Source organism: Vombatus ursinus, unplaced genomic scaffold, assembly GCF_900497805.2.
Source record: "Vombatus ursinus unplaced genomic scaffold, bare-nosed wombat genome assembly UNPS02000749.1, whole genome shotgun sequence".
Lineage (NCBI taxonomy): Eukaryota > Metazoa > Chordata > Mammalia > Diprotodontia > Vombatidae > Vombatus > Vombatus ursinus.
In genome coordinates, this window is record NW_020940527.1 from 11,369,629 (window position 1) to 11,385,493 (window position 15,865).

General features: G+C 44.8%; 1 protein-coding gene across 1 annotated transcript in view; it reads left to right on the forward strand.

Annotated features, from left to right (window-relative positions):
• The window catches only part of ANXA11 (annexin A11), a 49,158-nt gene that overhangs the window by 20,052 nt on the left and 13,241 nt on the right, over window positions 1-15,865 (forward strand). The window contains exons 2-6 of the mRNA XM_027859002.1: window positions 8,221-8,284; window positions 12,619-12,728; window positions 13,846-14,253; window positions 14,712-14,799; window positions 15,115-15,209. Of these exons, the coding sequence (XP_027714803.1) occupies window positions 8,230-8,284; window positions 12,619-12,728; window positions 13,846-14,253; window positions 14,712-14,799; window positions 15,115-15,209 (756 nt within the window). The 5' untranslated portion in view covers window positions 8,221-8,229. The remainder of the gene's footprint in view (window positions 1-8,220; window positions 8,285-12,618; window positions 12,729-13,845; window positions 14,254-14,711; window positions 14,800-15,114; window positions 15,210-15,865) is intronic.

Consider the following 15,865-nt stretch of genomic DNA (forward strand, 5'->3'; position numbering starts at 1 on the left):
CTAGAAGACATCATCCCTTTTCCCCTAAAGAAATGATCCATATTAAAGAGATAACCTTGGAACTGAAGCTGTCCATGCTTGAGGCTCTGGGAATTATGGCACCTGAGTTTGAGCCCAACTTTGCCACTGGCAACTTTGCTAAGTGGTCTTTATCTGTCTAATAATAATAAGAACTCATTTCTTATCATTCACTTGAGGCTTGCAAAGCAACAAACCTGGACCTCTCTCTCATGAGTAGAAACTTTACCTGTGAAGATCAGCAGCTTTTCTGCAAATTAAAGCCTTAGAGTTGTCTGGGACATCAGTGGATGTCCTAAGAGAGACTTGAACAAAAGCCCCCCCTCCATCCTTATCCCACCCAGCCCCGCCCACTGTCACCACGCCCCTGCTGCCTCTCCATGTAGGCAGTAAGAGCATTGTTAACCCCTCTTTTGCATATGAGTAAACTGGGGCTCCCAGGAGTTTCAGGGACATGTCCATAGTCATGTGGTTAATAAGTGACTGAAGGAGCACCTGAACCCAGATGTCTGACTCCCAAGTCCAGCACAATTTCCACCATGCCACATCGCCTCAGATGAGAGCCCTGCCCTGTGTGAAGGTGATTCGAAAAGTTAAAATGCTACACAGATAGTATGTGGGATTATTTTCAACAATGCTCTGAGCAGTTCTGTGTTTGCTTTCTGCTGGTCTCCTTCACTTCCTCTCGGCTTTAACCCTTCACCTGTTCCCTTACTTAGAGGGTGGACAGCAAGGTCAGGGGTGTTCCCAGGGACAGCACATTTTGTGGTTTACAATTTGCCTTGACCTTTTCCAGTAAATGGTGAGATTGAGTAGTGTGTGTTGGTGACTGGGACATTCCATGTGTCTTCTCTTTTCCTTCTGGGTAGCTGTGGCCTCTAGAAGGTAATACCTGGTCTGTGTCATGTAATCAGGACTGGCACAGCTAGATAGACTTAGTCCATACGCAGCTCCCTTTAACTTCCTTGCCCACAGAAAATGCCAAAACCATCTCCAGTCTAAATGTCTTTGCTTCTGTTCTTTTGCATTTGCAGAAAGGTTGTTTAAACAAGAGTGGGAGAACCATCCCATGACTAGAGAGGACAGATATTGTCCCAATTTTTAAAAAAGACATTAAGAATCTGTACTACTTATAGTAAAGTACTTATAGAGTAGTGAACTTGACTTCAGATCCTGGCAAAATTCTAGAATGGAGAGAGAGAGGGAGGGAGGGGAGGAGGGAGGGAGACAGAGAGAGAGAGAGAAAGAAATAGGTGTTTCCCCTTGTAGAATGTAACCACCTTTTGAGTAGGAGTTAACTTTTCCTTCTGAGTATCCTCAGTCTTAGCCCAGTGCCTGGCACACAAGTAGACAGTCCTTAATAAATGCTTGTTAATTGATAGATTGATCTAGAAAAGAGTGAGTCATGAAAAGCCAGCATGGCTTTATTAAAACAAGTCATGCCAGACTAATCTCATTTACTTTTGAAAAGGTTACAAGACTGATAAATGAGCAGAATGTTGTAGAAGTTGCTTAGGGATTTTTTTTTCTTGTAGACCCAATTGAAAGATGCGAGATATTGGAGATAGATTGTAATAGAGGTAGTTGGATTGGGAAGTGGTTGAAAAGATGGACCCCAAAACTAGTTTGGTAGTGGCTCAAGATGAACTTGGAAGGTTTCTAGTGGAGTGGCCTAGGGGTCTGTGTTTTAACAGTTTTATCAATATATTGGCTAGCCGATAGAGATCAGTCGCATCAGTCACAAGCTTTTCTGATTTCAACTGCCACAAAGGTAGGAGGAACAGCTAGCTGGTTGGGTGATAGGATCACAGACCAGAGTATTGGGCCAAGTCTCATTAAGTCTTAAACTTTGGGTCAAAAAGTACTGGGTAGGGGAGATGTGGCTAGATAGCAAGTCATTGAAAAAGCCCTAGTGGTTCTGTTGGCCTGTTAGCTCAGAATGAGTCAGTAGTATGTCAATGTGGCAGCCAAAAACCATGGTGTGATCTGAGGCTGTAATGAGAGAAATGTAGTATATGATAGAGGTGTCAGATGCACTGCTGGGAACCAGGTTAAAATGTCATTGGGAAATACTTAATAGACTAAATAAGAACATAATAAAACATAGATATTGAATAGTTTTCTAATATGTGACATGCAGGGATCCTTAAGTACAGTTTAGTAGCCCCAAGAGAAGCAGGTTTATTGCTGATGACTTTCCTAACGACCAGAGCTGTCTGAAAAGTGGCTTTGGCTCACGTGATGGAATGGTTTGCCCCTCGATGGTACTCTTCAATTGAGGGCTTACGGACCATTTGTCTGGAGTGTTGTACAGCAGTTTCTTGTCCATGTATGGGTTGGACCAGATGGCCTGGGGTGGGGTTGTGAGTATATGTGTGTGTGTTGGAGGGGGGGTGTCTCTTCCAATGTGAGATAGATGGTGGATCTTAGAAAAGTCCACTGTGTGGTGTAGGAAAGCTATATTAGAGAGAGGGGATGGTACGAAGAAGAGGATTGTGGGGATTGGGCTAGATGATCTCTCAGATCCATCCCAGTCTTTATCTTATGATCCTTGGTGATGTTCTAGATAAGCCTTGGCCACTGGAGTCGTTAAGCCTTCTTGGCTGTGTGTGTTCTTGGCCACTGGAGTCTTTAAGCCTTCCATGTAACACACATGTGACTTTTCACAAAAACAAGGACTTAATGTTTCCTCGAGGGTGGAATTTTCTGCTCTCCAAAAAAAGCCTCCCTTGTTGCACCCCACCCCTAAAATATTTCACCCTGATTAACTGACACCTTGCTCACCCCTGAGTCCATCCATCTCAGAGCTGGGCAGTATGGGGTAGGGGAAGAAAGGGTTGTTATTCTCTTTAGGTTTTTGCAGAAGCACAGATCTCGACAGGAAGCTGTAAGATGATGTCAAAATAGGTGGAATATATACCATACCTAGCATAGCCCCCTCATTTTACAGAGTAGGAAATTGAGGCTGAGAGGTTGAAGAAGCATTTTCAAAGTCACTGCACTAGTAAGGGCAGAACAGGTTCTGGAACCCAGAGTACATAGATGTGTGGAACAGAAAAAGACTTTAGAAGTAATTTAGTCCTCTTGTGAATGGGGTGGGGTGGGGTGGGGGGAACAACGTAAAGAGACTTTACCCAGCCTTTATAACCTTCTAAGAGGGATCAAAGGATTAGAGCTGGAAATTGGACCTTAGAATTCATCTAGCTCAATCTCATTTCACAAGTAAGGAAACCAAGGCCCCAAGAGGCTGAATGGTGATTTTCCTTAAGCACATCTAAGTATGTCATGACCCTACTCAGTGAACTCCAGTGCTTTGAGAACAAACTATGAATTCCTCTGTTTGGCTTTTAAATCTATTATCTGACCCCAACTGGTCCTTCCAGCATTATACAGTGCTTCCCTTCTTGTCTCCTGTGGTCCATCCAAACTGTCCTTTTCTCTGTTCCTCATACATAGCACTCCTCCATGCCTTTGCAGTGGTGACCATCTCCTATGCCTGGAATGCACTCTCTCCTCACCTCTGCCTTATAAAATCTTATGCAAAAAGTTACTAAACAGTATGTGGCCTTGGATCCAGCTGTACCAGTACTAGGCTCATACCCTCCAAGATCAAAGAAACACCAAAAAGTCCTGTATGTACAAAAATATTTATAGCTGCTTTTTTTGTGGTGGCCAAAAAATTGGAAACTCAGTTCCTCTGACTCCTGTTCCACTGATGCTACCTGCCTTTCCTCTTAGGTGGAGGTCTGAAGCAGGTCTTCTGTGTGTTTGCTTCTCTTCTCTAGCTACTTTCCACATCCTGCCTTTGCTTAAGCCATGCAAAGGGCAACTAGACCAGCAGGGGAACAAAGTTGGGATGGTCTTGATGGTACTTGAGCGGGGCGGCTCCTCATCTCACTCGCTGTCTTGTTACCAAGGCTCTGAGTTTTGATTGGGCTGTTCTTGCCTTCTAGGATGGTGCATTTCATCTTTGTTGTTTAGGCTTAATTGATACCTTTGTTTATACCCATAATGATTTTCCCCAAGTTCTCACTTTCCATCCCCGGTGAACCCTTCCTTGGAACAGAGGAGAACGATTACACCAACTGACACAGATTTTGTCCGACGGCACAAGTAGGTAACATTCATGCACCTGTTGTCCCATTTTTTTAGGCATGGGTTTCTCAAGATCGGTCTCCAGCTTGAAAGGTTGATCAAAATTTGACAGCTTTTCAGGGTCTTCATTTATTTTATTGTAGCCCTCTGTATTGATCTTTTTTGCTCTGCATCAGTTCATGCATGTCTTCAGGAATGCCAAATTCATTATAGTCAGCTGAGAAGGATCAGAAGGAGAATGTCAGCCCTAGGGCTCCTGACTCCTTTTTGCCTGGGGATGATCACCAGTGACCTTTCCAGATTGCTCTTTTGATCTCTCAGCCCTGCTGGAGATTCAAACAAAGCAGCTCAGTGGCCAGGACCCAGCAGAAGGCAGACTAGACAGTGATACTCACGTAGGCGATTCAGTTTATAAAGCCAGGCCTTCGTCTCTTTGGGAGTGTACGTTCTGATCTTGCAGCTTCAGTCCCCATTAGGAGTAGACTAGCTCGTGATGTTCCATGAAGGTGAAGGATTACTTCACGTTCCCATTTGACATTTTCTCTTGAAACTGTTCAAACAGTGGGTGAGAAGAAAAGGCTTTGCCAACATCCGCAGAGAAGAGAATACGCATTTGGTGGAGATGAGAATGCTACTGCTCATCGAATCCTGAAATAGTGTTTTCAACATTTTATTCTTCCATTCAGAACACCTTGGGTGACTCGCTATCCTTTACTGGATAGAGACCCAACTTCCTGGCCTGATGATGCAGATCCTTTCCTTCCTGGTCCTTGGCTCTGTTTCTGACTTCCTCTCTTGCCAGTCCCCAGAATCCATCCTTCTCCCTGCTCCTGAATATGATATGGACCTGGCTTCTTCACCATCCAGGGGTCCTTCCCCTTGAGACAGTTTCCGCTGGTGAGACCGTGCTGAGTAGTGTTTTCAGGTGGAGCCCAGTAACAGACCCTGCCTGTGTGGCCTTTTTGCTAACTTTCAGACCTCCTTGGCGCTACAAACTGAGGAGAGTGGGCCAGATACTGTATTTTGACAAAGACATCAATAAACCGGGGTGAGCATGAATGAGGTTGACCTAGTGATGAAGCAAAGGTTTGAAAATCATGGCTCGGTAGCTTGGTGGCATGACAGATGAATACTGGGCATGGGATTAGGAAGGCCTGGGTTCAAATCGTGCCCCCAACACTGACTAGCTGGGTGACTTTGGGCAAGTCACTTAACTAACTTCTGGGAGCCTCAGTTTCCTCATTTGTAAAATAAGGATAATAGCGCCTAACTAAAGATTAATAGGATGTGCAGATATATGTAAAGTACTTGGCAAATCTTAAAGCACTACATAAATGTTGGTGATTATTGTGTTAGAAGCAGCTGGAAATTGTTAACTTGGATAAGAGAACACCTTGGGGGACTGGGGGTGGAGAGTGGGTCAGGGAGAACCTCGCAGCTGTCTTCAGCCCTCTCAAGGAGATTCTTACGTGGAAGAGGGATTGGGCTTGTTCTTTTAATCTTGCCCCCTTGAGAAGAACCAGAAGCTGTGGGTTGAAGTTGCTGGGAGCCCAACGTGGGCTTCATACACGAAACACTTTGTTGTAACAGAGCTCGTCCTGAGTGAACCAAAATACCATTTGAAGTAGTGAGCTCACTGCCACCGGTATTGGTCAAACACGGTCTGGCCTTTCAGGGCTGCTGTATAGAAATAGTGAAAGCACTGTTTCATTTTCCCCCTTCATTGGGGAAAGTGATGGCCTAGATTCGAGGCACACCAAGATCTGAGCTTTGCCTGTGACTCTGGAAAGCCTTTGTAAGTTATGGGGCTAGACCTCTCTCAGTCATCTTAAACAAGGTGTGGGCTTCAGAGGAAAATATTGCAGGCAGGATGAATGACCCCAGTGTGAGTTAATTTTAACACTGAAAAACAAACCAGGCAGGCGTACGTGTGAGTTGCCAAAGGGGTGGGGAGCCCCTAATCCCTTAGGCTAGATTTAAAATACCTTTATGAATAGAATGCTTTTGGTGGAGCTCTGCCCTTGGTAGGTGTGGGCTGACTGAGAAGGAAACTTGGGGGAGGGGTGGGGGTGGGGCCTGCCTGTCCCTGTCTTGGTGACTCGGCTTATTAAACTTTCCAGAGAGAGTTGGTTTTTGCAATTTGCCTTTCTTTCCTCCAGAAGTCATAGGGAGCAGTCAGATTCTGTGAATCCTGGTGAATCCCGTTTAGAAGGGCCATTGGGCACCTGAACTCCACAGGGATACCCCAGATCTCTTTCCAGGAAGCTAGTTTGGGTTAGCAGGGCCAACTTCGATAGTCAGTCAGTATTCAAAAAGCCAGGCCAGTAGTCGGATTAGGGTGCAACCGTAGACCTTGTTGATTATGGACCAAGCACTCTTTATATCGGGCAGGATGAGTATTTTGGGCAGAGGTCCAAGCAGGTGTCTGGGCCTAAGGGAAGCAGGCTCCAAGAGGCTCCTTGGAGCAGACAGCCTGGGCAGAGAGAGACGGAAGGGAACGAAAGGGAAGAGGGGTTTGGGGTGGGACCTGAGGCAGGGTTGCTGGTGAAACAGGTATTTTTGTGGTCACCTGACCAGGTTAGGCCTAGAGACATGCGGAAGGTGAGACAGAGATTGGCGGACCTGAGGCAACAGATTTTCTCCAAGAAGCCCAGTTGTGCCAGCAGAGGCTTACTCTCAGGTGCCTTTTAGAGGAACCAGGGTTCTAAGGGTCAGCCCTGCCTTAAGGGGAGGGGAGCTGGGGATCTCTGGGGCCTGGTTTTAAAGGGCCTGGGCTTAGAGGAGGGGAGTCTGACCTTGCTAAGGCACAGCTTCTTCCTTAGTACAGAATTCCTGAATCTAATCTAGGAGGTTGGGGGGAACTCCAGGGGGGCTTGGTTGGGCACAGCATCCCTCAGATTATCGTTGGTCAGTTTGCCTCCCTCCCTGCTCATGCCAGGGTCTTGCTGGAGGAGGAAGGCATGACCTGAAGGCATCTGAGAACAGGGGTGGTGTTCGAGGCAGGAGCAGCATCTTTGAAGCACCAGGCCCTAGGCCTTGGCAAGTACAATGTTTGGCCAGGCTTTCCCATCCCACTACCTGGTGTTTTCAGTGGGCCTCTGTGTCTCTAAAGACAAAACTATCCGAAGGACCACGTTATTGTTGTGGAATAGTCAAAAGTGAGCATGAGCATGAACTGTCAGTGAAAATGAAATCAGAGCCTTGGGGGCAGGGGCTGGTTTTTCAGATATCCACGTCATCTCCCTCTATTTAAATAGACTTTTCTCAAGGGCCTGGTAAGTAATACTCTCTTAGTCCAAATATAGTCTGCACCTTCCCCCCCAGTCTAGCTCGTACAACACCTGAGTTCAGGTAAGAGAATGACAGGAAAGAGTGGTAAGGTTGAAGAGAGCAGGGATGGTAGAGAAAAATGAACTGACATTTTTATTTAAATTCAGTGAAATACGACAATTTTTGGTGGTATTTTTAAATGTAATTATTTTTCAGGCATACATATGTAATTGTTTTTTTTTTTTTTTTTCAAAAAGATATCATCTATTTGAAGGCAGCCTATCTGGGGACGTTATATAATATACATTATATATGAGGCAGAGCGCGGGATGCCATAGTCACTTTCTTTTTCTGTCTCGGCTCTGCCCTAGCAGATGGCATCTCAGTGTGCTGTGGCCAGCAATGTGATGAAAATAATAACAGCAAGTGTTGACATCGATCTTTTTTTGAGATTTGCAAAGCTTTTTACAAATAATTAACTCATTCAATCCTGGCAACAAGCCTGGGAGCTAGGGGCTCTTATTATCCCTATCTTACAGATGTGAAAACTGAGACAGGCAGAGGTGAAGTGACTTATCTAGGATCACACAGCTTGTTAGTGTCTAGGGTGGGATTTGAACTCAAGTCTTCCTGACTCCAGACCCAGTGCTCTATCCACTATACCATCTAGCTGCTTCCAAATGCTATTTAAAATGGCCAGTAGCATGAATGAAACAAGGCAACTTATGTATGGCTATGCCGACAATGTGACTTTTCTCCTCCTTGGGTAAAGTGTGTGGAGGGTCAACCCTTGAGGAGCTGGAGAAGAAGAGACTAAGTTTTTTCTCTTTGTTTCAGGTCTAAGCGATGAGCTATCCAGGCTATCCCCCCCCTGCAGGGGGCTACCCACCAGCTGCCCCAGGTAAGGAGTGGGGGCTCCCCATGTTCTTCAGTAGCAATTCAGTATCCTCTCCCCTGTCCACCACACACACAGTGAGTGAATACTGAGGTGCCACAGACAGGGAAGTGATGTATAGAAAGACAAAGCTGGGGGGCAGGGAGGTTTTTGAACAACAGCCACAAAATAGGGGGAACCAGACCAAAGGTGTTTAGAGATGTTCTTCACTCACTCAGAGGCAGAGGAATGGAACAAAAGCCCTGAGAAGGAGAGTATTATTCCCTCCTTGTCTATCCCTGGGTCCCCTGGACAGAAGCAGCACAAGTCTGGCCTTGCTGTTTGCTGGATGACCGCACCACCCCAGAGATGAGAAGGAGGCTTTCCTATGGAAAGTGGGACGTGATGTTTTAGTACTAGTGCCCCTGCAGATTCGTTCCCCCAGAGGCTTTGTCTAGAAAGGAGCGAATGAGCAAGCATCTATTAATGTTCACCATGTGGTAGGAACAAGGCTCTGCTTCCAGAATTTTCACACTCTCCTTGAGAAAGACTAATGCAAACACAGGTGGGTAAGGGGCAGATCTGATATAACAGTTTGCAGAGGTTTGGCTCATCCCGAAACGTTGATTGCAGGATACCTGATTTCTTGTTTTCCATGCAAGGCAAAAAATACTCTTTTGCCCTGTTCAGATTGCCAGGATCTTAGTATTTTTCCTCTACTGTTTTTGACCTGGAATAGAACTCAGTCATCAGTCAGAAAGGAAACACCATGAAAAGGAAGGAAATAGGGATAATGACCTTGTGCTCATCCCTCTCATGGTATTGGTTTGCTAGGGTAGGTGAGAAAATGAACAGCACAGCACCAGCCGCCTCCATCCCAATGTGGAACTCTAAACATCTTTCTGGCCCCATTTTGAAATCTTGAAATTTCATAATTGAAAGGCACCTTAGACATCATCCATTCCACTTTCCTTATTGTCCTCAGTTGAGGACACAGAAACCCTTGTCTATTTGCTGTAATAATGGCGTGTGACGGGTATTTTTTCTTTTGTGCATAGATCTCCATCTCAGGTGAATCCATTATAGGTGTTAAATCACAAATGACACAGGTTTGTTGCTCAATGGAATAGATGAATCAGTGCTCATTTTAGTGACTCAACTGTGCTGCAACATTGAAATCAGGAAGAGCTGGGCGGTGACATTTTAGGCTGAGAGAAGCAGGGTGGTGAAGGGCCCAAAGGTGAATGACTGGACCAGATCACCTCCGACGTCATCTTCCAACGCTGAGATTTCTTGGCTCCTTGACAGCCAATGGGGTTAGAAATGCCTCTCCTGGAAAGCAGCACAGGCTGCCAGAGGATGGGCTCATAATCACTGAGCTTAACTAAGCCCCATAAAGGCCCTATGAAGATCACAGAAACACAGCCTTGTTAATAGAACTTGGGCTTAAATTAGTAACACCTTTAAAAGCTTCCATTGATGGGTTTGGTTTTTTTAAATCTAACCCAGCTGTCCTGCATTTCCACTTAAGAAGAAAACAGCGTAGTGAGAGTAGATAAAATTTAGGCCCTGGACATTTTCGAGAGAAAGAGTCATGATCTTGTGAGAGGGCTGGTTTGGCAGAAAGAGGGGTGAGGCACTCAGTAAATATTAAATTTCATGTAGCATTGCAAAGAGTAGATTCCAGCAAAGTGTACTTTCTAGCAAATGATACTTTTCTGATTTTCCTCATAAAATTGGAGATACATTCCATTGGAAGGACAAAAAAAATTATCTCCTAGATGTCCTTTTTCAAGTAGAGCAAACCAAAAATTTAAAAAAAATTTATAAAAAATAGCTGTGTGACCCTGGGCAAGTCACTTAACCCCAATTGCCTAAAAATAAAAAAAATTTTTAAGAATCAAGTAGAGCAAACCTTTAAAAATGATTTGCTTTAAAGGGGGAAACAGCAAATTTTCTTTTTTTAAAATTAATTTATTTTGATTTATCAACAATCACTTCCATAAGCTTTTGAGTTTTAAATTTTTCTCCCTGTCTCTCTCCCCAAGATGGCACACAATCTGATATAGGCTATACATATATTAAACATTTTCACACTAGTTATGTTGTAAGGAAGAATTAGAACGAATAGGAGGAACCACAGGAAAAACAAAACAAAACAGAAGAAAGAAATAGCAAATAGTATGCTTCGATCTGCATTCAAAGTCCATAGTTCTTTCTTTGGATGTGGATAGCATTTTCTATCATGAGATCTTTGGAGATGACTTAGATCCTTGTATTGCTGAGAAGGGCTAAGTCTATCAAAGTTAGTCATTGCACAACGTGGCTGTTACTGTGTACAACATTCTTCTGGTTCTGCTCACTTCACTCAGCATCAGTCCATACAAGTCTTTTCAGGTTTTTCTGAAGTTCACCTGCTCATCATTTCTTATAGCACAATAGTATTCCATTACATTCATATACTACAACTTGTTCAGCCATTCCTCAATTGATGGGCATCCTTTCAATTTCCAGTTCTTTGCCACCACAAAAAGAGCTGCTATGAGAATTTTTGTACATGTGGGTCCTTTTTCCCATTTGTATGATCTTTTTGGGATACAGCCCTAGAAGTGCTGTTGCTGGGTCAAGGGGTATGCACAGTTTTATAGCTTTTTGGGCATAGTTTTATATTGCTCTCAAATAGTTGGATCATTTCACAACTCAACCAACAATGTATTAGTGTTCCAATTTTCCCACATCTTCAACATTTTCAAAACTGCCTCAGACTTCAAAAACATCCAAAAGTCTAGATTTGAGCTGTGCAGTGTGGCATAGTGGACTGAGGGTCAGCCTTGGAACCAGGAAGAGCTGGGTTCATCTTCCTTCTGATGCACAATACTTCATCTTGCCCCGAAGGAACCCGATGCCAATCTAGTTCAGTTGAGGGAGGCTCCACACTGTGGATTCCCTACCAGTGAAATCAGAGGTCCACATTCTTCCCCCCAGCTCCCTTCCACATCCTTCCAAATATTTTATTTCTAGACTTGGTGTGGGAAATCATGTGATTTTTGGAAGCTGGACGTTTGGCAGGTGAGCAGCCTCCAGAGTTACAGAAACCCAAGACCAGTAGACTGATTGGGAAATAATGCCTTAGAATGAATGAGCAACTTAAGTTAGGGGCGCTTTTAAGATAATTTGTGTTTGTTTTTAAAGATACCTATATCATAGTATAAATACATAGTGGATTAATTTTTAATTTTAGTTGGTTTCTGTAGCCTGTATGTGACAAGCAAAAGTCACAATGAGCATCTATTAAGCACCTACTGTTCAACAGGACTGAGCAGAAGCAGAGAAATAGTTTTCCTTGTTAGATAGAGCCCCATAACCATAATATAAATGGTTCGTTGGTGGGGGAAATAAGAGTAGAACAGAAAATAGAATGGTGAATTTATGCCCCAAAGCGTTCTTGTGTATAATCAGTCAATCAGCAAAGATTTATCAGGCTGCTGTTATGTGCCAGATACTCTATTTGATGCCAGGGATACAAATAAAAAATAAGATAACTAGACCTTGCTTTCAAAGAAGTTACAATTTATTGGGAAGATGCAGCATGTTCACAGATTATTAAGTATGGAACAGATAGAAATTTTTTTTTGAGAAAATCAAGAAAGGCTTCTTGGACAAAGCAGCTGTGCAAATTTTAAAAATTCCTGTTCTGCTGCTCACACCTGTGAGGCCATGGGCAAGTTGCTCCACCTTGAAGGGTCTTCAGCTTCTTGTCTGTACAGTTCAGGGGTTGGACAGTGCATGGTGCATAATCAGTACTGGAAAATGCATTTTTCATTTGCTTGTAGTCTGTCAGCCTTTCCAGCTCCAATTCCTGTAATCCTATTATTCTAAAAGATTATGGAAGGGAGAGGGATTCGTTCTCAAACGGGAGGATGCCCAGGCTAACAAGGTCCCTAGATGGGCTCCTTGGGTTTCCTCTCCTTGCCTCATAGCTTCAAGACTGAGCCTGATGCAGGCTAGAGTTGCCCATTGATGGCCCTCCTGTTGTATCTGCATTCATCTCTCTTTGACCAGTTTTTAGCCTAGATCCTTGTTTATATGAAAGGAAATTCTTGTCTGTCTCTCTTTTTCTACTTGGGAGAATAATCTTTTTATGTTATGAGTTTTTAAAGCTTTGTTTGGGAAATGTTTCTTTGAGGGCCTGGGTTTCTTGATACTGTACTCCTGCAAAGGGCTGCTTTACCTGGGGGAAGGAGGGCAGGGCTCGTTATTTGAGGGCTTTGCTTCTTGGCCTGTCCTGTTGGTGAGTTTTCAGCTTTGGACATCAGCAGAAGGTTGGGCCTGGCTTGACAGTGTTTGCTGTTCTGTTTCAGGCGGTACTGCCTGGGGGGGCACAGCCTACCCCCCCACCATGCCCCCAATCGGGCTGGACAATGTGGCCAACTACGCTGGGCAGTTCAACCAGGATTATCTTTCAGGAATGGTAAGTCTTGCTCCTTCAGGGTGAAATTCTAGAGGATTGGATTTGTTTTGGCAGAAGAGGGAAATGCTCTTGGGCATTTGGATCCGTGACTTTGACTGTGTGTCATTCAGTCAGCAGATGTTGATCGAACATCTGTTTTCTGGGGTATGTATTTGGACTGTTTGGGGGAAATGTTTGTCATAGCCCAAGAGAACCAAAGCATCTTTGTACTGCATCTCAGTACAAGAAAGAGACCTCAGAACCCATCTTGTCCTTACAGGCCAGGAACCTGAGACCTAGGGATCTTAAGTGACTTATCCAAGGTCACACAGGTAGTATCAGACTATTTGTCCTCTTGGTCTAGGGAAGAAAGAGAAACATCATTTCAGAGAAATGCACAAGTCTTTGGGTTTTTTGTTTTTTTTTTTTTTTTGGGAGGGGGGGGGGGTGGAGTGAGAGACATATAAAAAAAAAAAGGAAAAGATGTTCCTGCCCTGAAGGAACTTACAGTCTTGTTTGGAGAGAGAAAAGAATGAGATAAGAGGTGAGTTTTGTTTTCTAGGAGAAGGGATACCTCTTCATCTGAGAGTGAAAGAAGGAAGAGATTTTGGAGGGAAAGTGTCTGAGTAACATCTGAGATGTAAATGTCAGCTGGAAATATTGATAAAAACAATTAAATGCTAAACTGTAGGATACCAGCTACTCACAGAAGGGAGGCGTCTGTGTGGGATAGAGAAGTCAAGGAAGGCTTCAGGGCTTTGGAAAGTGTGTGTGTGTGTGTGTGTGTGTGTGTGTCTGTCTGTCTGTCTGTCTGTCTGTCTGTCTGTCTTATAAATCTGAGATCCTATCTTTAGCCCAATGAGAAGAGCTCCTATCTGGAGTGGGAGGACAGCTGGGCTTTGCAAAGAACTCCCTGACTTCTCCCTGATTATCAAGTGTGACCTCATGAGAATCAGCCTCAAAAAAGAGGAGAGGTTGTGGGGAGTGCTGTGATAATTATCGCTAGGTCCCACGTTGAGCTTACTCTATTTGGCAGTGGTTTAAGCCTTTATGGGGAGTGGTTTCTTGAGGTGTTTTTTTTTTTTTTAAATCACTCCTATTTAATTGTGACATTTTTATTTTGTTTGTGCTTTTTCAGGCTTCTAACATGCCAGGGACATTTGGAGGAGCCAGCATGCCAAATATATACCCTGGAGCGCCTGGAGGAGGTTTCCCACCCATTACTCCTGGGGGGTTTGGGCAGCCCCCTCCTGCCCAGCAACCAGTGCCCCCTTATGGAATATACCCACCTCCTGGAGGAAACCCACCCTCAGGAATGCCAGGTTACTCAGGATACCCCGGGGGCCCTGTGCCAGGCCAGCCCATGCCCCTTCCTGGGCAGCAGGCTCCAGGGGCCTATCCTGGTCAGCCGCCAATGACCTATCCAGGGCAACACCCAATGCCACCACCTTCCCAGCAGCCAGTGCTACCACCTGGGCAACAACAACCGATGCCATCCTACCCTGGATTCTCAGGCTCAGTCACCCCAGCTGTCCCTCCATCGCAGGTAACATTTGAAGGCAGTAACCATGTCCTCCTCCCCCTCGGTCTCTCCTGCAGGCTTCCTTGACTGTACTTCACAGAACGTGGTTTCCAGACAATTCACCCTTCTGGGTGTCCTTTGCTGAATGTGTTCCATTTTGCCAATTCAGCCTTAAAATGTGATATCAGATGGGAATCAGTGCTGTGCAATGGAAAGAGAGATGGATGTGGAGTCTGGAGACCTGGGTTCAAGTTCCGATTCTGCTGCTTGCCAGCCATGTGACTTCTCCCTGGGCCTGCCCGCAGTGGCAGAAGGAGAGTTTGAACCCAGATCTTCTGACCCCAAAGCACGCTCACGTCCCACTCCCATAACCATTCACTGAGTATAAGGCTCTGCCTTGGGTGTTCCTGGTGACTAGTGTCCAGCCTCGGGAGTTCAGAGGCCTAAGAAGCCTCTTAACCTTTTTCTCCCTCTTCGGTTAGTTTGGAAAACGAGGCACCATCCCAGATGCTCCCAACTTTGATCCCCTAAGGGATGCGGAAGTCTTGCGGAAAGCCATGAAAGGATTTGGTGAGTGTCCTGGGAGGCCCAGGGTGGGTGGACGTTAGATGGAAGGTGGGGACCTTGGCATCTACACTTACCCCTTGTTCCTGACTTTATATTGAGTTCAGCGACCTAAAGGCCACTTTCTGTCTTTTCTGATGATGAAAACATGGGCTGAGGTTGACAAGGGAGGAGAAAGTTTGGATTCGGGTGGCTTTGTGTGATGGAAAGATGGAAGTGACAATGATGAGGTGAAGAAGTACCCGGGCCCTAGTTCATTTACATCTGCACAAATGGCACGCGCCCCCTGACCAGCTCACAGCCTCTTCCTTTCTCTCCTAGGCACTGATGAACAGGCCATCATCGACTGCCTTGGAAGTCGCTCCAACAAGCAGAGGCAACAGATCCTTCTTTCCTTCAAAACAGCATATGGGAAGGCAAGTCTGGAAAAACACAAAGGCCCCAGAGCCTGCAGAAACCCAGCCTTACCCATTACCCAAGACTTGGGCACCTCCCTTCCCAGCTTGTCTTCCTGCTCATCCCTGTTTTTCTTGAGGCCTGGGCACAGGGTGGGGGCCATGGTTATGGGAATCATCCCCATCTCGGACCCTTCATTTAATTCATTTTGCTTACGGCATCCGTGGTCTCCCGGGTAGTAGCACTTGTTTTGAATTGAGTATCTGGTCCCTCTGAAAGAAAATCTTGAGTCCATGATACTATGATGGTGGAATTGAAGGACGTTGGACTAGGAATCTGGAGACATTGCTCTGTTCCCTTGATGTTTTTCTTCAAATGTGACATAGACAGGTGGATAGGTGGAGGGATGGATAGATGGATAGAGAGAGATACCTACATATGTACATACATACATACATGGATGGATGGGTGGGTAGATAGAGATACATACATGCATATATTTTTTCTATTTGGTTTTCTGTCTTCCAAGATTAAGGTCTGTTAACCTCTCTGGGCCTCAGTTTTCTCACCTGTAAGACTGGGCTATTAATATCTGCCTTACTGAACTCATAGTTTTGTGATAACTGAATGCAAAACATGTAAAAGCTTTTGAAAAATAAAACACATAAAAATTCAA